Below are 22,640 nucleotides of genomic sequence, written 5' to 3'. Positions count from 1 at the left end.
CACTCCAGATTTAGCTGTTTTTCCATATAAATCAGGTGGATAACAAAGGAAGCTGTATAAGTTGTACCAGCAGGCTCTGGTTGGACTCTAACATCAGACAGATGTTAAATTTGAGGATTTCTTTTTTAGGGAGCTCACTGAAATCTCCCTCAAACTCTGTAAATTGTTTAACACCCAGGAATGACATTGTCTCTATTATTATAGAACTATAAATATTGCAACTATAACTATATATATATATATATATATATATATATATATATATATTGCAAGTGTAGATGTGTGTAGATGTGTGTACGTATGTAGATATATTTATTTAATAATACTGGACAATGGAATTAGACTTTCATGGTGTAACAATATTTAATTTTGTTAACATAACATACTGATCTGAGGATTTTTTTGTAAAAAAGCAAATGATACATGCCCTTTTCAATAAACGTTAACATGAAAATATATGAACAAAATGTGGGTCAACATTGGGTTGACGTTAAGCTTCAGAATTAGACGTAGATTGTTGTTCATTTTTACATCGTGACTGAAAACCAATTACATATCAACTTGGATGTTTATTATCAACATTATTACGTTTATATCAACATTATTACGTTTAGCAGACATTGGGTTTCGGTCACCGTACTGCTAACAACTGAATGTTGTTATTTAACGTAAACATGACGTTAGCATAAGACATTTGGAAGACACTGAATTTTTTATTTGTAAATGTATCAACTTAAAACCAACAAAATGTCAACAGAAATATTTTACGTCAAATTAACTTTGGCGTAAGACGTTCGTCTGACCTTAAATTTTGTTGTTCCCCCAACATCAAAACCTACATTCAACCAGGTGACGAACGTTGAAGCCGGAGGCTGACTGAGGATAATCAGGTGTAGTTTAGCTAGCTTGTGATAGTCAGGTAAATTCCTTTAGGCGTCTCATTTTAAACGTCTAGCAATGAGCACAAACACTTCAAAGTCTTCTTTATTCTTCAAAATCACCTTTATTCTTCTCTTTGATGAAACTGACCAAGATAAACAGTATAAACGTCAAGCAGCCACAAATGCTAACAGTGCTAACAGTGTCACAAGCATGTCATTTGCCCTTGCATGGCACTAAATGGCTGGCACAGCACTGAAGCGGGCAACATCGCTTGTGATGTAGCACTACACATTTTATACATCTTCATATAAAGAACATACAAATGTCCAAAAATATCCAGACAGCCGTTTAAGCCTTTTTAGAAAATTCAGCATCTTTCAGGTGCACTGGGGTTCAGTTGTGAACATAGGCTCATACAAAAGCACTGCCAATAGAATGGGAGGCCTAATGCTGCGTTCCGTTTAAACTGGGATGTTGGATTTTCTGAGTTGGTAGGACATTTCAGCTGGAACGCCCCCACTAGGAGGATTCCCTACTTGGAAAGTTGAGAGAACCTTAACCCCAACCCCCAACCCCGAGTTCAAAATCCAATATGGCCGCACCACACATTAACAGTACTAAAAGCAGTGGTGTTTATTAGCACTTACATCTATTTGGGTCTTGTTAAATCAGTTGTGCCCATTGTACTGTTCAATGTCTCTGTGTGGATGAGTTCCTATGATGTCTGGATGAGCAAAATACTGTACAATGTGTTGTTAGCAACTAGTATTGCCTAAATATCGCCACTATTAACTATCTGCTGTACCTGATTTGGTCATTTTTTTATCAATAATGTTTAAATAGTTCTGATCAGAGGAGGATGGGATGGGTCCACCTTGTGAGTCTTGGTTCCTCCCAAGGTTTCTTCCTCCAGCTCTGAGGGAGTTTTTCCTTGCCACTGTCGCCGTTGGCTTGCTCACTGGGGGTCTTTGATCCTTCATGTCCTACGTTATTTCTTCTGATTTTTTTTATTAAATACTAATTATGTAAAGCTGCTTTGTGATGACAACAGTTGTAAAAAGCACTATACAAATCAATCTGACTTGACTTGACTATTGTAGCATAGAATAACAATGCTAACCTGGGACATAAAAAGTGGGAGATATTTTGGTTAGATTCTTCAGAAAACTCTAGTGAAGGACAGTTAAACCAGCTGATGTCTTTAGCTAAGTTTAGCAAACTCTTTGAAAATGCCGGGTGGTCCAACATCCAACCTCCGGCCAATGTTCTCAGTGGACTTGCAATCTCTAGAGTTGAACCTGACCTCAGTGATGTTCTCTGAAAATCAGAGAACCAGAGAACACTAAGGCCTGGCTACATCCAATCAAATCTTCCCAGCAATGTAAAGCCTTCTTGCAAGATATGAGGCCATAATTTCAGCAAAGCAGCACAAACTCGCCACTAATACCCTTGACTTCAGGAGAAATGCTGAATGAACAGGTGTCTACAAACCTTTGGACATATTATATTTTATATTATATATATTGTATTATATAATATTATAATAATATTATTTGTCTGGCTATGTTCTCTGTTTAAGACACATATAAAAACAACATACCAAACAACATCTGTACACATGTTTTCAGAAATACGTCACAGCATGCATTTTTGACATTAATAAATAAGTGACATTGATATGCCTTTGTGTTCTAATACATTCATCACCATTTCTGACTCTGGGTCAGATGCAATTAAAACCTCTTAAGATGGACCACAACATGTAATACAGGTTTCGTACAACGGCCGGCTGACGTCAATACGGTTAATAATAACACTGTGCTAAACTGACCACCGATCCGGCATGAAGTCATGAAGTCATGAAGGGCATTTCACTAAAGCGTCCAGAGCAGTGGCATGTCCAGGACCAGCACTGGGAAACACTATATGCTATAACACGAAAAAGTTTCCCATCCACTCTAACATCCTGAGGTCCATATAATGTTATATATGTAAAAAATATGACTATGTAAATATACAAGTATATTTGCAGATGACCATTTTTTGATTTCCTGCCCTGTGTTATAATTTGTTCACTGAGCTGACCATCCAAAATCAGTGTAAAAGTGTAAAAGAAGGATGCTGGGTAATAAAACTGGTGTAGGCTGAGGAGGTGATAATACGTAAATATGTTGTTTTTTTGGTGAACTTCCCCTTTAATTGAACCCATATACACTATATTTCCAAATGTTTGTGGACACCCCTTCTAATAAATGCATATTCTTTGGTGCACCCATTGCAGATGCACCCCCACAGCTTGTCTAGTCCCTGTAAAGAAGTACTGCCAATAGAATAGGACTGGAGCAGATAAACTTGAACCTATTGGCACCTTGCTGCCTAATGCCAGGCGTGGACTGGAGAGAAGTAAAACCCCCCAGCACTGTGGAGAGCTGTGGAGCAGTGGACGAACTGAGTTCTCTGGAATGATGGATGGTGCTCCATCCAGTACTTTCGGGGTGAGAAGGGGAATTGCTGATGATGAGGTGGGGTGGTGATCATCCTGACACATTCTGACCTCACTAACAAATGCTCTTATTTCAGTAGAAACAATGAACAAGCAGGTGTCCCAATACTTTTGTCCATATAGTGTATATGTGCAGGCTGTGGTGTGAGTGTTATGCTCTGTAACTGTAACAATGTCCAATTACTACATTAAGCTCCTTTGTTTCAGAGGATATGAAAGGACCCATTTAAAGGCAGGTTTGACCAAAGAGTCGGCTAACCAAGAACAGAAGAGGCCACGGCTGCTCTCCACCCTCAGTTAAGCTGCTCGGAAGCGAAGGTGGGCTCGCTGTAGTGGCCGTTTTTAGTGGTGGGTGGTGGGTTCTCTTTGGCCCCGTTGACCTCGCTTTGGTTCTGAGACTTAGAGCTCTTCCGGTCGCCCTGACGGGGGTCGTCGCCATCAACGCTGGTGTCGACGCGGGACAGTGTGCACATGCTGCTCTGATTGCGGGGGTGGAGGCGGGTGGTGCGCAGCTCCAGCTCATCATAGCTCGATACGTGGATGAAAGGACACCACCGGAAGGCTCTTTTGAAGCCTGCTCTAAACCTGGGAGGCAGAAACAGGTTAGTTCAGTGGCCCGAGAGCATGTCATAAAGACATGTCACAAATGGCCGTCAGAAGTGAGTGCAAGTTAAAGTTGCTGAATGTATTCATTAGAAGGGGTGTCCACAAACATTTGGACATATAGTGTATGCTCATAAACGATAGTTATGAAGTCATATAAACTGTAGCAGTGAAGGCATATAAATGAAGGCAATATCCACTCATAAACGGTGGCACTGCACATAAAACGGTAGCAGTGTTTGAATGAGCGGTAGCAGTGTAGGCTCGTAAAGCTACACATTGCTGGGAATGGTCCATGGACCATTGCTGTTGAGTCCAACTATCTTTAATTTGAGCAGATAGTCGCTTGTTTCATTCCCAGTTTGGTCGATTTCCCTAATAAACACAGCCTCTCAGTCCAACTAAAGGGGGCGTGTTTTCGTGGGAAACGGACGTCAATGCATACCCTTTATAAAACAAATGAATCAGACATTTCTCTAAGACAATATCAATTATATTACATCATATAGATTAACAATATAAGGCAGTCAAGTTAGTATGACTGTTTTTGTTGTGTGTGTATGTGTGTGTGAGTGTGTGTGTATGATGCCTTGTCTGAGTTTTACCTGCTGTTAAGGCAGCAGTAGATGATGGGGTTGTACATGGTGGAACTCATGGCCAGCCAGAGCACGGCTAAGTAAACTTGCTGGATGGACTTCAGCTTGTTCAAGTGCTTGTTCAGGCCAGTCACAATAAAGTACACGTGAAAAGGCAACCAGCAAAGAGCAAAGGTTACCACCACTACAATCATCATCTTTACCACCTGTGAAGAGAGAAAGGGACACCAGCTCAAGACAATATGCAGGTTTAGCCCAGTTTATTGTTTTCTTTTTTTTGCCAGATGTGAATCTCTAAGCTATGAGGGAGAAGGGTCACTCAGGTCACTCAAGAGTCCTTCTGTTAAACACGTACTTTTCTCTGCTTGAGTTTCCGTCTGATAACACTAGAGTGATCAGACCAGTTTGTTCTGATTCTTTTCAGTACTCAGACCCCTGCTGCCATTCTTCCTTGAGGAGGAATCACAAACATGATGACACTAGACCGAACCCAAGCAGAGACATTTTCTGATTGGGCTTCAGGAAACCCCATCGCTTTGATTCTGGAAGTAATGCAATCACAAGCTGGATCTTGTTAAATTCTCACGTAGGACTGAGATCCAGACTCCCAATAAGACCAAATTTTGTCCATTAACTCGGTAGATTTCAGTAGTGCAGGACAAGATAAGACAAGACGACCATATTCACCACTTGGAATTCGGCCTACGCCGTGCAGTGAACACACACAGTGTTAGTTGAGGGTGAAGGTAAGGGCCTTGGTCAGGGGTCCAACAGTTGCAGCTTGCCAAGCTGATTTATGATTGGACAATGGGGTATTTTTACACTTTGCCTGAAAATGTACTTTATAGTACAATCATAATGTGTCCATTACCACTGACTAGAGCAGGGGTTCTTAAGCACTTTCACTTTCAAAAAAAACAACAACAACAATCAAACCTGGGATACCGCCGCAACCACCTAGTAACCCCATAGCAACACCTTGGGATACTCCAGCAACTGCTTAGCAATAATAATGGAATCATTTGTTTCTTCTGGCTCATGTTGAACTTTATAATTGAACTCATAGAGGTCCCCTAACCCCTTATTGTATATGTAAGCATTGAGCTAATATACCATCATGCAACAACCTCCATTTTTGCTGTTTTTCACTTTTTTACATGATCTGAACCTGACAATTGGGGAACAGTTTACTTAGATGGTCCATTGTAGATGCCTCGTAGGTGCTGACCTGACATTCAACTAATGTTTAACTGAATGTTAATGAAAATGCAACTGAGCTCAAAGTTAAATGACTGTCTATTAAATGAGAATTAGATTTAAGAGTAAGGTTAAGGTTAGGGTTAGGATTTAGGGTTTATTCATGTGTAAGGTTAAGGTTATGGTTTAGGGTTAATCCATGTGTAAGGTTAAGGTTAGGGTTTAGGGTTAATCCATTTGTAAGGTTAAGGTTAGGGTTTAGGGTTAATCCATTAGTAAGGTTAAGGGTAAGGTTAGGGGCAAGGGTTGATTCATGTGTAAGATTAAGGTTAAGGGTTAAGGGTTAATACATGGGTATGGTTAAGGTTAGGGTTTAGGGTTAATCCATGTGTAAGGTTAAGGTTAGGGTTTAGGGTTAATACATGGGTAAGGTTAAGATTAGGGTTAAGGGTTAATACATGGTAAAGTTAAAGGTTAGGGTTAAAGGTAAATCCATAGGTAAGGTTAAGGTTAGGGTTAGGATTTTGGGTTGATTCATGTGTAAGGTTAAGGTTAGGGTCTAGGGTTAATCCATGGGTAAGGTCAGGATTAGGGTTTAGGGTTAATCCATGGGTAAGGTCAGGGTTAGGGTTTAGGGTTAACCCATGGGTAAGGTCAGGATTAGGGTTTAGGGTTAATCCATGGGTAAGGTCAGGGTTAGGGTTTAGGGTTAACCCATGGGTAAGGTCAGGATTAGGGTTTAGGGTTAATCCATGGGTAAGGTCAGGGTTAGGGTTTAGGGTTAACCCATGGGTAAGGTCAGGGTTAGGTTTTAGGGTTAACCCATGGGTAAGGTTGGGGTTAGGGTTAAATTCAATAGACAATCTTAGAGTTCATTTGCATTTAAAACACATTCAGTTGAATGTAGATTGTCAGGAGATCATCCACAAGGCATCTATAATGGACCATCCAAGCAAATTGTTCTTTACATTGTGTCAAAAATTCATGATGTTTTAGGGCAGGGGTGGAGAACTTATGGCTGGAGTCCAGCAGAGTTTGCTGGTTTCTCAGCTCAGAAACCCCAACTAAACCTGGACATGAACTGCTGCATGGAATGAGGGGTGTTTAATAGACAGGGAAATCACTGCCAGAACAAACAGGACTCCAGTAGGCACTTGATGCAGTGTAATCAGTATTACAGTACTTTTATCTACTAAATGCGTGTGTTAAGCTGAGAGGCTTTAAACACTCTTTAAACACTCTTTAAACAGCCTGATACGCTGTTAGAGTTGTGAGAAAATGCTTTAAGACAATATATGTTTTTATAAGTCTGTGGAACCCTTTTGGAACGACATAGAACCATGTTTGTATCTACAAGAGATTTTTCTTGTATACGGAGAACCAGTTAACCTGACAAATAAACATTTAAGCATTCATTTTTTAGTTCTATATTGAATAATATCTAAAAAGTTCTTAAAAGGGTTCTTTGGAAACTACAGTGTAACTCTCTTTGGGTCTACATAGAACCATTTTTGTCAACAAGAAGTTTCCTTTGTCTGTGAAGAACCGTTTAACCTGGCAAATAACCTTTAAACATGTTTTTTGGAGTTCTATACAGAAAGGACCATTTTAGTACTAAAAATCTTCGATAAGCCATAGTGTTTGTTTTTTAAAGCTCCATTACACCTGCCGAGTATTCACATGGTTCTTTTATAGTGGAACTCTTTATTTGTGCTGTTTTGAACCTACAATAGGTTTACTTTGTATGTGAAGAACCTTCAACATGACAAGTAACCAATTAAGCATTGAAAAGGGTTCTATATAGTACTATAACCATAGTGGAACCCTTTCTGATGCTCTGTATTATCTAGAAGAGGTTTTATTACGACTTTAACATAGTATCCAAATGGTTCTTTTATAGTGTAACTCTTTTTGGTACTATCTAGAGCCATTTTTGTATCTACAAAAGGTGATCCCAGTGTGTGAAGATCCATTTAACCTCACAAATAACCATTAAAATTATTCAGACAATTTTTTGAGCTCTAACCACTGCCTTTATTTTAAGAGTGCATCTGAATGGAGTCCTACTTTGCCTTCTCCTCGACCTTCCCTTTTATTTTGGATCATAGCAGATGTCTTGATATTATCCCTCTATTCTCTCTAAATGTTAAGGCTTTTACCTAATGGGCTAACATTTTTCAAAAGCCACTCATGCATTGTCAAGCTTGTTGATCCACCCCAGCCCAACTCTGTTCCTTCATACTTCTCGACAGCCCCTTAAAGGCCACCCCCAAACTTTGCAATTGGACTTATTAACTTCTTCTTAATAAGACAAAGACCTAACACTGTGGCTAACAAAGACAACGGGACCCTGTCTGTCACAACTGAGAACCACATTCATTTACAACACGCTTTTTAATGAGGTGTCAGGCACTGGAGCGCTAAAGTGAGCCCACCATGATTTAATGAGTAAGAGGGGTCAGCAGAGGCTCACTTTCACTTTGGGATTGACAGCTACACAAAGCCCAGAAAGGTTAGCAATGACGCAGCCTCCACAGCAGGTGAGAGGAAGCGGAGGCGGCTGTGGTGGAGGCCATTTTTTCTGCTAATCTGAAACCAGTTTGGATTCTCTGATGGGCTTCAAGGTCAAAACATGGGCTGGGCATGCTGGATCTGGATCATTAGAAACATGCTAGTTGAGCTAGGAGCATGTTTTTTACTGCCAGGCAGACAAAACAGGATGGAATTGTGCTACAATAGTTGGATGCATTACTGTAGAGGCTTCCAGTCCAGCCTTGGTGCAAGCCTGGCCTGATCAAACATGCACACCTGAGCCAGGTGACTGTGTGTTGGCAGCAGGGGGAGGACAGAATCAGGCAACACTATGGGTTGGATACAGATCTTGAAAATGAACTGAGACATGCTGTATTAGGAAGCAGTCTAATTCGAGATAATGATATGAGGCTGGATGCTCTTGGTGATTAATGTAGCATTTGCATGTCCCTGTCATTCACATGAAAATAATGTGCCTTTAAAGTAACTTTATGTAGCATTTCTACCTTAAAATAGCAGCTTCGTCATTGTGACGCTCCACTGACCACTCCACTGTTGCTACTCTGGGCTTGGTACACTGCTAACTGTACTATGTACCTTGGGTGAAGTGGGCAGGATAATGCTCGTAAGAACTGCGTTAAGAAAAGCTGCATTACCAGAGTCATATTTTTGGTAAAAATCCTGTAATATCGCTTTACATGCTTCTTTCACTTCCAGTAAAAATCTCTCAGCTTGTCCAGAAATGCAAGTGTAAAGTGTGTCCTTTAGTGGAGGCTCAAAATGTTATTCTGTACTGTAGCAAGAAATACCAATTTTCACATTATGTTGTTCTAAGATACATTGAGACACACTATTGGAACCTAAAGGCATTGTATTACCTATTAGGGTACATTTCCACTGTGTATTCCTTGGTGAACATGAATGCCACAGTATGGCACAAGCAAGGGTTCCCAACCCTGGTTCTATAAGACAAGGCCCTGCCTTGCACATTTTAGTGTTGGCTTGCTTCTAACACACATGATCCAGCTAATCAGCTCATTAACAAGCCCTTCCTGAGGCCTGAAGGTTGTGTGTTAGAGCAAGAAACCATGAAACCAATGTGTAAAAATGTGGGAAATGTGGGAAACATTGCCCTAGGATGCCAAGGCAGCAACAGAGCACCAGAGATGTCACAATATGCAGGCTTATTAGTTAGTGTTTTTATTTCTCTTGTAAATGTAAAGCACTTCAAATGACCTCCATGTATGACGTGATGCAGATGGCATCTTTTCTTTATCTGCTTTCCTTGTTTTCATCTGATCTGTTGCCCACAGCCTCACTAATGATGGTAGAGCTGTTTGGAATGTGGATCAACAAGGAAGCAAGACGGGACATTTCAGGAGGAGAGCTATGAGTGCGGCAGCATTACCCATTACCAATAAACTGCTTCCCATTCTCAGCAACTCTTTTCAAAATGAAGCCAAAAACCCTAACCCACTTATTGATTACTACATTTGACCACCAACTCACAGACACACTGTCTGGTCATATATTGTAGATATAGGTAGATAGGTTGTGGGCATCGGCCTGAGGAGAGGCCTAAATGAGGAGCCAAAGACAGGCATTGGTGCAATTCTCTGAATTAATTAGCCTTAAAGGAATCAGAACATCAATGTGAAAAGAGAAATGGCCCACTTTAGAAGTCTTTATAAAGCTTTTGTAGAGCCGTATAATATAATATAATAATACATAATAATATGTAATTGGCAATAGTCCAGTTTGGAGCACATTTCTACGATCATGCAGTACATAGGACTTGTGGCTAAAAGAGTTAAATATTACTGTAAAACACTAGAGGGCATCCTGAAGCAAGTCCTCAATCAACTTTTGTTGATGAACTTCATATTTTTCCTTTGTGTTGGAATCACTGTGAGGTTAGCTGTGTGCTGAAGCATGCCCCTAAGAGCATGGCTGCACTGATAACATCAGTATGCCTGGCAAGACCAAACCCTTTCTTATTACACTACAAATCCGAGCCAAGATTCCAGCACCTTTGGACACTGAGAATTCCATTTGACAGCAGTTTTGTTGTTGAGACTAATAAGGATAATTAATCTGCAATTTAATTTCTTCATATATACACTGGGATATGTCTCACGATGTACCAAAACTACACTGCATGGCCTGCAATATATCGACTAATGCAATTCACTTTAGTTAAAAAATGTCTTCATTCATTACAACACTCACCTGGAACTGTGAGTGGTTAGGATGCTCACAGCTCGCAGTATAAACCAGCACTGTGATTGGTTAAGAGGCTTGTTTATAATCTACCCTGGCCTCTAATGAGAGAACGAGGTCAGCCTGGGCCAGTTTAAAATCCACTTCACTAGATAACCACAGTAAACGCAACAGATGTTCAGCAGAAAGAATGGAAGCTGTTTATCAATGGTCATTAATACTACACTTATGCCCACAGTATAAGTAGCAGTGGCCAACTCTAATTGGGTGCCCAGTTAAGGAGTCTTCCTTAACACTTCTGACCCTAAAGGCCTGTATATGGACACACACTTCCAACAAGAAGTTACATATTAGTTTGATAGCAGATTCTAAATAATATGTTATAATAATTAGTACTTATAGAATAAATAGTAGATACTGGAATAATGAGTAGGTACTGATTAACTAATACTTATTAAATAATTAGTGTGTACTTATCTAACATAATTATCACTTACTGAATAATTAGGAGGTACTGGATACTTACTAGGTAATCAGTTTGTAGGTTGTGAATAATTGCTAAGTACTAAATTAGTAGGTAGTGAATAATTACTAAATACTTAATAATTGGTAGGCACTGAATAATTACTAGGTACTAAATTAGTAGGAACTGAATAATTACCACTTACTGAATAGTTACTGAATAGATACGGAATAGTGTGTGTACTGAATAATTACCAAATATTCTGAATAACTGAATAATTAAGAGATTTTGAATAATTAGCAGGTAGTGAATAATTACTAGGTACTAAATTAGTATTTAGTGAATAGTCCCTAAAGAAGTAGGTAGTGAATATTTAACTCTAATTAATAATAAGTAGATACTGAATAATTACTGTGTAATAAATTAGTAGGTACTAAATAATTACTAGTTATTGGACAATTACTGGATACTAAATAATTAGTATGTACTAAATAATTACCACTTCTTTAATAATTATGAAACATTGAATAAGTAGTAGCTACTAAATTAGTTGGTACTGAATAATTTTAATTATTACTTATTAAAATATTGCTAGATATTGAATAATGTATTCATAATGAATGTACTGAAAATAGGTATATTGTTATATATTTTATATATATCATAAAAATATATATTCTGTTATATATATATAAACATGTTTCCTATTTCATAAAGGAAGTGGGAATCTATCTCTTGGTCCAAAATAAACATCTTGACAAGCTGACCTTGGCCCTTGGACCACACTGTGGGCAGCCCTGATTTACTGTATTCAAGCTAAAAAGCTTGGTGGTGCTGCAGCCTTTTCCTGCTGGGTTTAGAATATTATGGGCATTATATTATTATACATTTCAGTTATACACTGTTCAATCACCTAATGCACAATATCTTCAGCACACCTTCAGACTCTGTCAGACTGTGTTGACAGATCACTGAGGATGTCACATCACCACCCAACAAATCAGCGCCCTCATGTTCATCGCCAGGCCACACGAATGTCAACAAACCCTCAGTGATTTTACAAGCTTCCACAACACTGCCCCACCAATCGGTGTCGTCCGCGGGCAGCGTCAGAAGGTATGGGTTGTAAATAGGTGACTTGACAAGTTCCCTAATCCGCTGCAATCCCCTGTAATCTCTGAATCTGAAACAATAGTGCTGGATGATGAAAGGAGAAGACCGGAGATGCGAAATGATCTGTTGTGTAATATTAGATATGGAGGAGCTGTAGCTCTGTGTGTGTGTGTGTGTGTGTGTGTGTGTGTGTGTGTGTGTGTGTGTGTGTGTGTGTGTGTGGCAAGTGTTTTTAAGCTCACAGCTGGCGTGAGGGATGTACTCAAAGTAATGACCTTAATCTGTGGGAAAAGCAGACAGCAGTAATATTTTAGTGAGATTTTCACGCTGCAGAAAGAGTCAGAACAGGACAGAGTTGGTTCACATGCTTTATAAACTGATTGCTTTTATATTTATGGTGTCTCATTCAGAAGTTCCCTCTCTGAGCTATGATTAGAAGCAGGGATGGGTCTGAGAGGGAGATACAATGGCAAAGCCCACAAAAATCATCACACTTCTAAACTGCCTTTATATATCATATTATTATGATGCTGAATATTCCAGCCCAAGACCAGCTTTTGTTGCTAGCTGGTTTCTAAGCTGGTCTTTGATGGTCAAGGTGGGTGAAAAACTGGCCATCCAGGTGAAAACATACCCTGTACGAGCATGTAACCTGGTTAAGCAGCTGGTTGACCAGTTTAGTGTATGCTTTTATATGAGTTTGATGGTCTAGCTGGTCTATCACCATGACCAACATGACCAAGCTGGTCATACTGGTTGATTAGTTTGGTCATGCTGGACATAATGGTGGAACAGCTGGTCATGCTGGTCAACAAGCTTGGTCAAAAAGGACAACATCATAAAACATCATAAGTGAATATAATAAACCAAGAAAAAAATCAGGATATTGACCCTTTAACATAGCGTTCGTTCTTAAGATGTCTTTTTCTTCCTGCTTTGAATGAATCAGAGGTGTAGAGTCAACCAAAGGCCGCTGACGCAGTTGTTGAGAGTTTCTCTGGGACACTTAAGTTCTATCAGGCCATTTATCTACCCGATTCAGCCCGAACCATTAGACCTAGTCTAGACACTGGACATGCTTGAGTACAGCAGCCACACCTACCTTCCTCTTGGCACGTAGCTGGCCGTGGTAGTTGTCTGATGAGTCTCCAGGGATTTCGCTTGCCCACAGTGTCACCCCCACTATAGTGTAAGTGATCCCCATCACCACTAGGGGCAGCATGTACACCAGAACCGTCACTATGATGTGGTACCTGCAATCACAAAGAGTGTCAGGGTTGACAAAGGAGAAGCAAGCTTAGCAAACTGAAGGACTGAAGGAGATTGGAGACTGAAAGTCTGGCAAAATCCATGAAAGAAGCCGTTTTCTATCTCACAGAAAATAAGATCAAAGTCATCAGCAGATGAACAAAGAACATAATGAGAGGTGAGATCAAAGCCTGCTTGGAGCAAGGTGTCTCCAACCTCTTTGAGTTACAGAGTCTTTATCTATTATGTCTGTGAGCTTTTATCTATTATACTATGATTCACACCAGCATATGAACGGGGGGGGTGGGGGGTGGGGGGTCCTAATGTAGGGGGTCCTAATGTCCCCCCCTTTCTAGGACACCTTGCATTAAAGGGGGCCCAGAAAAGCTGTATTTTTCTCCCTTTCCTGAAAAAAGCGTTTGATGTAACTCTTGTAAAAGGTGCCGTTCACTCCCCAGCCCTCAGGCTAAGCTTCAGAACCAATTCTCAATTCATTACTCTTGTGATGTCACAACCATGATCGCATTACCATATGACCACCAGCATTTTTACCCTGCCCATTCATTCTGAAGCTTTTTTAAAGGAGATCCAATATAGTGCACTCTTCAAGAGTTCAGCCAACCAGAGCCCAGGTAATCTACATACACCAATCAGCATCACCATGACAGTAAAATCACCTGCCTAATAATAAGCAGCCCCCCTGCTCTGACCTGTTGAGACATGGACTTCACTTTTTGTAAGTACTGGCCACTGCATACCGGGGGCACCCCATAAGACCTGCCTGATGTTTTGGAGGTGTTCTGGTCTAGTCGTCTAGAACATTGCAGTTTGGTTCTTGTCGAAGTGTCTCAGGTTCTTACGTTTGCCCAACACATCACTTTCAAGATCTGACTGTTCACTTGCTGCCCAATATATCCACTCTTGACTGGAATCAGATCATCAACATTAGCCGTGGCTAACCGTGACTAGTGGGCTGCGTCCCAATTGCGCACTACACACTGATGCTGTAGGGTATAGACTAACCTGTTTTCTACTAACAGGAAGTGATGAAAGCGTTGCTATGCCAACATGCATCACTGCAAGTTCTATAGCTGCTCTGGCCGCTGCACTTGCATCGCTATCCACTAATGTTTTTCTAATAATTGGGTTGGGTTGACTGTCTACTTTCATGCCCTCGCAGATTTCTAGTTTATATGTGGAAGCTAAGCTGCAAAATCAGCCCATTCTGAAATCACTGTTTTTGTGATGTCACAAAAACCAAACAGCAGTTTAGCTCCGCCCATTAATACTGAAGCCATGAGGTGTGTTTCAGCCTGGACTGTTTTTTTGAATGAGGCACAATACAAAGCAGGCAATCAGAACAGAGCTCATTTACATATATCACTCCTATCACTCTTAAAGGTACAGTAACAGTAACATGATGAAAAAGGGGCTGGAAATGGGGGAAAGGTCAAAGATAAGAAACATTGTTGAACATGTGCTCCTTCAAGCTCAACTGGTTCAGAATCAGATGTGGTAACTCAACATGCTCCGTTAACACAGTAAATGAAAGCTAACGTGATTAAGTCTCTCACATAAACGAATCCTCCGTCAATCTTGGCCAGGCTACGTAGCAGATGGTTCTCTGTGGTAGGGTCCTGGTGGTGGAGTAGAAGCAGAGGGGGAAGGCCAGAACCACCGCCAAACACCAGATACACACGATCACCACTTTCGTGGCTGTAGCCGAGAGCCTGGGCTTCAGCGGGTGGATGATGGCCATGTACCTGTGGCAGAGATCGAGAGGGAGATTTACTGGCTGGTCAATATCGCGCTGATTGAAAAAGGTGCCGAATGCAGAGAGCGAGCGAGACGGCGGTGGTGTAATAAGGGGGGATGTCATGTTTATCTGCTTCATGAGTTAGTGTGATCCCTCAGATTGTAAAGCTCTGAAGGAGAGGCCTGGCTTTGGCCTAGCATGGCTGAACAGTAGGAAATGAAAAGTCTTGTTCTTTAGACTTCAAAGTGAGATGAGTGCTACGTTTACTGGCTCCTTGGTGGGGAGATAAGGGTCCTGGATAAGGAAACATCATAAGAAAACTTCAAAACACACTTAATTTTATTTCATTTTTTACACTTTTTTTACACTAATTTTTCATTTTCTTTTTTAAAGTGATGTTAAATAAATAAATAAATAAATAAATAAAAGGCCTAGCTTAGAACCGTCAATGGCATTTCAGCAATGGGAAGCTTGGGACCAAAATATCTGCTCTTTATTGTGAAAAAGCTTCTGTGGTATAAAATGACCTCTGTTATGGTCCATGTACTTGTATTTTATGTGACCCTGCCTGGTAAAGGAGTCAAGCTTTGCCCTCCAGAGCCTGAAGTGTTTAGATGTCAAGGGGCCCCAGACCTCATGAACATGACCTTTAACATGCTGATTATGGATAAAGTCCCACCCTTCAACCAAAAGAGCCTTGCTGGAGCTTGCTGGTTACGCTGATCGAAGATATTGTGGCTCAGGTCAGACCGTGCCAAAATAAAAGTCACTAATACAAACAGAAAACAGAAACGCAAGCTAAAAAGACTGTCTCACATTTGTCTTCCGTTCTCTTTATTGCTGATCTGAATAATTATGGGAGACTGATTAAGGGAAAATATGGATATTTTATATTTATTTGTTATATTTGCTTCTTTCTAAATTTTTGCAGGAAAATGATATTAAAGTTTTATGTAGCTTTAATATTAGCATATAATATTATGTTAAGATTAGGGTTATGATTTAGGGTTGATTCAAGGGTAAGGTTAGGGTTAGGTTAGGTTAGGTTAGGTTAGGTTAGGTTGGGTTAGGTTAGGATTAGGGTTAGGGTTAGGATTAGGATTAGAGTTAGGTAAGGGTAAGAGTAAGGGTTAGGGTTAGGGTTAGGGTTAGGATTAGGGTTAGGATTAGGATTAGAGTTAGGTAAGGGTAAGAGTAAGGGTTAGGGTTAGGGTTAGGGTTAGGATTAGGGTTAGGGTTAGGGTTAGGGTTAGGATTAGGATTAGGGTTAGGTAAGGGTAAGAGTAAGGGTTAGATTTAGGGATTAGGTTAAGATTAAGGTTAGAATTTAGGGTTGGTTCAAGGGTAAGGTTAGGATTAGGTTTAAGGTTAAGGCTAGGGTTACGGTTACATTTAGGGATTAGGTTAAGATTAGGGTTCAGATGAATTCAGCTGAATGTTAGATTCAATTTTGAATGTCAGGTGAGCATCTAAGATGGACCATCCAAGTACAGAGCTACTGATTATTTGATTATTAAAATAGTCGTGTGTTGCAGCCCTAAAGTGGAATTATCAAGCTGAAGAAACATTCCTGAACACTAATCAGCCAGTTTTGTGTGATATGGGCCCTTTAAGAGTCACTACTAGACGTTTCTTTAGGGAACAGAAAGTGGTTCTTCTGTGGCGTCACTTCATATAAAGCTGAAGAAACTGAATGAAAGGTTCCTGACAGTCTGAATTAGCCTGCTTTCTTTAGGTGCTCATTCTGAGTATTTCAGGTAATGACCAATGACCAATGCATGGCTCCCATAAGGCATCAATGATTTTAAAAAGATAAAGACAGGTCTTGGACATCATGTGAAAGGGAAAAAAGCCAGTGACAGTAATTTCAGTTCACGCACATGAAAAACACAGACTTCTTTTATCCTCAGAGGTAAGAGGTGAGAGGTACCCGAACTGTCCTCAGGTAAACGTCACATGACTGTAAAGTGTGCAGGAATACGTCTGTCAAAAACAACATTAATGGAAGAAATAATTATTGTGGCTCTTGGCTTCTCTCTTACGCTCTCTTGCTTGAGCTCCCTTATGCTCTCTCTCGCTGTGTGTGTGTGTGTGTGTGTGTGTGCTCATACTCATGCCTATTTGCCGGTAGTTGACAGCAGTATTACAGAGGCTGTCCCCTTGTGGTTTAAACAGTCCGTCGCATTTTCTGATAGAGCCGTTACAGGACTGCGAGAACCATCTATTGTTAAGATTAGGGTTAGGATTTAGGGTTGGTTTAAGGGTAGGGTTAGGGTTAGGTAAGGGTTAGGGTTAGATTTAGGGGTTAGGTCAAGATTAGGGTTAGGATTCAGGGTTGGTTAAAGGGTAGGGTTTAAGGTTAGGTTTAAGGTTAGGGTTAGATTTAGGGATTAGGTCAAGATTAGGGTTAGATTTAGGGATTAGGTCAAGATTAGGGTTAGGATTCAGGGTTGGTTAAAGGGTAGGGTTTAAGGTTAGGTTTAAGGTTAGGGTTAGGTTTAAGGTTAGGGTTAGATTTAGGGATTAGGTCAAGATTAGGGTTAGATTTAGGGATTAGGTCAAGATTAGGGTTAGGATTCAGGGTTGGTTAAAGGGTAGGGTTTAAGGTTAGGGTTAGATTTAGGGATTAGGTCAAGATTAGGGTTAGGATTCAGGGTTGGTTAAAGGGTAGGGTTTAAGGTTAGGTTTAAGGTTAGGGTTAGATTTAGGGATTAGGTCAAGATTAGGGTTAGATTTAGGGATTAGGTCAAGATTAGGGTTAGGATTCAGGGTTGGTTAAAGGGTAGGGTTTAAGGTTAGGTTTAAGGTTAGGGTTAGGTTTAAGGTTAGGGTTAGATTTATGGATTAGGTCAGGATTAGGGTTAGGATTCAGGGTTGGTTAAAGGGTAGGGTTAGGGTTAGGGTCAAGTGCAGGGTTAAACTCAATAGACAGTCATTTACATTTGATTTAGAGTTCATGTGCATTTCTGCGCTGTAGAAGAACCCCCACAATGCCCAGTCTACCTGAGCAGGACAGTCTACCGCTGTTTACTGGAAGTTATCCAGTTGTCTCATCTGGTCAGACTGAGGACGCATTTTAATGATAAGCGTAAACAGAATCCGGGCAAAGTAGATCCAGATACTGTCTGGATACAAAATGCATGGTAATGTGAGGTGTAAACAGGCCCACAGTGCCGTCCAGAGTGGGTTTGGTGTGACAGGGCTCACTGTAGACTGATTTCTTTACAGTGGTGGTGATAGGAACTGCCGGGTGCCATGGCTACAACTCCATGTAGGTTTTGTATCGTTTTAGAGGGGAAAAGGAAGAAACTACCATGCAAAACTTTGGGCACTCCATGCCAGGCATTGGCTGGAGGGGTATAAAGACCCCCCAGCATTGAGCTGTGGAGCAGTGGAGCTGTGTTCTCTGGAATGGGGAATCAGGGATGAGGTGGGGTGGTGATCATCAAACATCCTGACCACACTAACGTTCGTGTCGCTGAGTGCAATCAAATTCTCACAGCAATGCTCTAAAATCTAGTAGACAGTAGAGACAGTTATTCCAATAAAAGCAGGATAAACTCTTTTTAATATCCCTTGATTTCAGAAGAAACAATAAATGAACAGGTGTCCCAATACTTTTGTCCTTGTATTGTAGCAATCAGATCCACACAGCAAGAGATTCTGAGAAGTTCTCAGGTAACCTGTAGATGGGATGGTAGAGCTATTGCTTGTTCACAATCATTATTATTAAAGGCCAGGTTTACTCTGACACTTGAGACCTCATCCCACCAATCAAAAGCAACGGGCTCCTCTAAGCAGCTGCTGGGAACTTTGCTAAGCAAAGCATTTTCAGGTGGCCACTTCCTCAGTTCATAGTGTAATTAGGAAATGGCAGTAAATAGGAACGGTGGAGGCCATGGTGAGGTCTGGAAGATCAAGAAAACATCCTGTGGGAACTGCATGTACAGTTGCTAAAAAGCCTGGTTCAACTGCAAAAGACTTACAGGAAGATTTAGCAGACCCCTGAGGGGTGGTGAACTGTTCTACTGTGCAGCGGCACCTGCACACACATCAGCTTCATGGAGGAAGTTTTCAAAGACCACCTTAATAAGACTGATGCAGCCTGGAAGCAAATAATGTGGACTGATGAAGGACAAGGGTGCACGAAACCAATGAAAAGAACAACTGTTAAACCGTTAAGCATGGGAGTAGCTATATTGTCCAAATGTTTATGGACACCCCTTCTAATGAATGCATTCAGCTACTTTAAGTTGCACCCATTGCTGACACAGATGTGCAAATGCACACACAAACACACACACAGCTTGTCTAGCCCCTGTAGAGAAGCATTTCCAATAAAATCGGACTCTAATAATGATAATAAGTATGGATCATGTTTGGGCACCATGCCAAATGCCAGGCATTGGCATTTCGCATGGTGGGTATAAAGGGGTATAAAGCCTGCCAGCATTGATCTGTGGAGCAGTGGAAGAACTGTGTTATCTAATGATGGATGGTGCTCCATCCAGTACTTTTGAGATGAGTTGGGGTTGTGATTACCCAACATCCTGACCTCACTAACACTCTTCTTACTGAATGCAATCAAATCCTCACAGCAATGTTCCTTCAAAGTCTAGTAGAAAGCCTTCTTCCCTGGATAGTAGAGACAGTTATTCCAACAAAAGCAGAATAAACATCTGGAAGAAACAATGAAGCAATGAATGAGCAGGTGTCCCAACCCCTTAAGGAGACCCTTTTCTTTAAGGCTGTATGAAGAATTGCTCACAGTGGTGGTGATGGGAACCAGACGTCTGAAAAGTTTAAAGCCCTTAAAAACGCATGTCTTTTGATTTTACGCTATTTTACCATCATCAGCATTACATTTAAGCTCAGAAGACTCGTGTCTGCTCATTGGTGGATTAAATAAAATAGCTAGATGTGTATTGGAGACACAGTGACGTCTGGTTCCATTCACCACCACTGTGAAGACATCTAAATCGGTCCGTTTCTCCACAATGAACCACTTCCCACCAAATCTACTCAGATTGGCTTTGTTTACATCTCAAGCACTAAAATGTTGGAGACGTTACAAAAATATCTGAACTTCTTCTTTAACTGAATTCCAACACAAACAGGTGGTCATCAGTCTTGGTCCTGGAGCTCTACCGTCCAGTAAGACCTAACTGACCCCACTTGAACCTTGTGTGGTGTGTTCGTTGTGGGTTGGAAGGTACTGCAGATCACCAGGAGATCTCCACAAGGAGGGTTTCTGACCACTGCTCTAAAGGACCAAAGGAGCAGCAGGTGCCTCACCTGTCCACCGCTATCGCAGTCATGGAGTAGATGCTGGCGAACACGGAGGTGACGGGGAAGAAGTTGTGGAACTTGCAGTACGCCTCCCCGAAGTACCAGTCCCCGTGCGTGGCGTACACGAAGTTGACCAGCGTGTTGAAGGCGGCCATGGACGCGTCCGAGAAGGCCAGGTTCAGCAGAAAGTAGTTGGTGACGGTGCGCATCCGCCTGTGCGCCAGGATGATCCACATGACCACCAGGTTCCCGAACACGGCCACGGCCAGGATGGTGCTGTAGGCGAGGGACCATAACGCCACGCGCCACGGGGGCTGCACGAACTGGTTGGTGAGGTTGCGCGTAATGTTGGAGCTGCTGTGAGGCACGGCCATCTCTCTCTGTCTCCTCTGCTCTGTGGTGGTTCTGAGGTAAGGCTGGAGAAGAGGAGAGAGAGAGGGAGAGAGAGAGAGAGAGAGAGAGAGAGAGAGAGAGAGAGAGAGAGAGCTGTCCGGCTCGTTTAGGAGATGAAAGTCCGCTTGGCGCGCGCGCATCTGACCTTCATGTTTCTGAAAGCAGGTCTGGTCTGGAAGCAGAGCTGTAGAACAGCGTGCGTGCGTGTGTGTTTTGGGGGGAGAGAGAGGAGAGAGTGTGTGAGTGAGTGTAGGAGGGAGAGGAAAGGCAAGAGAGCGCGCGCAAACAACTGGAGAAATAAGGGCGGGGTTGGGAAGAGGGGTTTACGCATAGATCTCTCTCTCTCTCCCTCTCTCTCTCTGTCTCTCTCTCTCTGTCTGTGTACGCAATATGTCCAAATATTTGTGGACACCCCTTCTAATGAATGCACACACACACACAGCCTGTCTAGTCCCTGTAGATACAGAAGTGTAGCCAATGGAATAGGACTCTCTGGAGCAGATTAACCTGATGACCCTATTGGCACCATGCTGCCTAATAATGCCAGCCGTGGACTGGAGAGGTGTAAAGCCCCCCAGCATTGAGCTGTGGAGCAGTGGAAGATCTGTGCTCTCTGGAATGATGGATGGTGGAGCTCCATCCAGTACTTTTGAGATGAGTTGGGGTGCTGATCGTCCAACATCTTGACTTTACTAACGGCCTTGTTGCTGAATGCTATCAAATCCTCACAGCAATGCTTCTCCAAATCTTTCCTGGACAGTAAAGACAGTTACTCCAACAACAGCAAGATACAATCTTTTTAATACCCTAGATTTTAGAAGAAACAATGAATGAGCCGGTGTCCAAATACTTTTGTCCAAATAGTGTATCTCTCAATATCACTTTTTTCTTTCCCAATGTTTATGAATTTTACCCAATTGCATAGCCTTTCCTTCCTCTATCTCTCCCTATCTGCCTGATCTGTCTCTTTAAGTTTGGAATTGTTTATCTTCGTTTATTGTTTATCTAGGGAAGCCAAGCGGTCAGGCTTTCGTCAGGTCAGGCCATATAAGTGGGCAGTCACTACCTCTGAGAAGGTAAAGAGCTAGAATTAGTTTGGATTGGATTTATGGAGAACAGAGAAGTATTAGAGTGTGGCTGATGACTCTGACAGAAAGGACAGAGCCAGAAGGTAACACAGACATGGGAGCACCCTGAAACACTGCCATCCATCTGCTCCACCATCTACAAATAAAATTCCAGCTTGCGTTTTTGTAGGTTTTGCCTGGTTACATTAACGTTGGGATTGACGAGTCAGACATGAGTCGATTCTCAGTTGTGATTCAACTCTAGACGAGTCGCCGGTACTCTTTTTCTTAGCCGCTGTAGGTAACGTTTCCTCTAACGTAGTAAGGAGTCGTTTTACAAGACAGTAGAAGACGACCATTGTGGACGTTTCCACTGTGAGATTTCAGTGTAGGAGAATCAGCAGCATTCAGGCTCACTGGATCTTGGCTGATTTCTGCCTTGGCTTCCTCTGTGACTTTCTCTCTCACTTTGCTTTCAAAATATGCGAGCAGCAAGTTCTTGTCGATGCTTGTTTGCTGCACATTCTGCATTGACTTTTCAGGTATCTTCCATATGCTGTGAAAAGAAGGCGTGTAAGTATAACATAGGAATTGTACTTTGAACTAATAGAACTAATAGAACCCATTAAATATCTCACTCCACTATCTCAGCTAATCAGTCATTTGGTGGCAACAGTCACATCTCTGTCAAACCACATCCGTCATGGTCATCTGCAAGAAGTGAAAGATTCCCTTAATTTGTACACCATGTTCTTGGAAATGGGACCCGTGACTTGAA

At 41.5% G+C, this 22,640-nt stretch overlaps 1 protein-coding gene across 2 annotated transcripts; it reads right to left on the bottom strand.

Moving 5' to 3' along the window:
* Positions 1 to 980: 980 nt before the first annotated feature.
* On the bottom strand, positions 981 to 21,044 carry tacr3l (tachykinin receptor 3-like). Of its 2 annotated transcripts, XM_072670183.1 has the most exons (5): positions 20,409 to 21,044; positions 14,932 to 15,120; positions 13,212 to 13,362; positions 4,594 to 4,790; positions 981 to 3,970 (listed from the first exon to the last, which is right to left on the bottom strand). In XM_072670183.1, the coding sequence occupies exons 1-5, from the start codon at positions 20,933 to 20,935 to the stop codon at positions 3,679 to 3,681; spliced, it is 1,356 nt and encodes a 451-aa protein (XP_072526284.1). In that variant the 5' UTR covers positions 20,936 to 21,044; the 3' UTR covers positions 981 to 3,678. The 2 variants fall into 2 exon arrangements, with proteins under 2 accessions (XP_072526284.1, XP_072526285.1); XM_072670184.1 differs by lacking the exon at positions 981 to 3,970 and having other exon boundaries at positions 4,590 to 4,790.
* Positions 21,045 to 22,640: the final 1,596 nt, after the last annotated feature.

Source organism: Salminus brasiliensis, chromosome 24 (assembly GCF_030463535.1).
Source record: "Salminus brasiliensis chromosome 24, fSalBra1.hap2, whole genome shotgun sequence".
NCBI lineage: Eukaryota > Metazoa > Chordata > Actinopteri > Characiformes > Bryconidae > Salminus > Salminus brasiliensis.
This window is presented reverse-complemented; position numbering and strand designations above follow the sequence as displayed.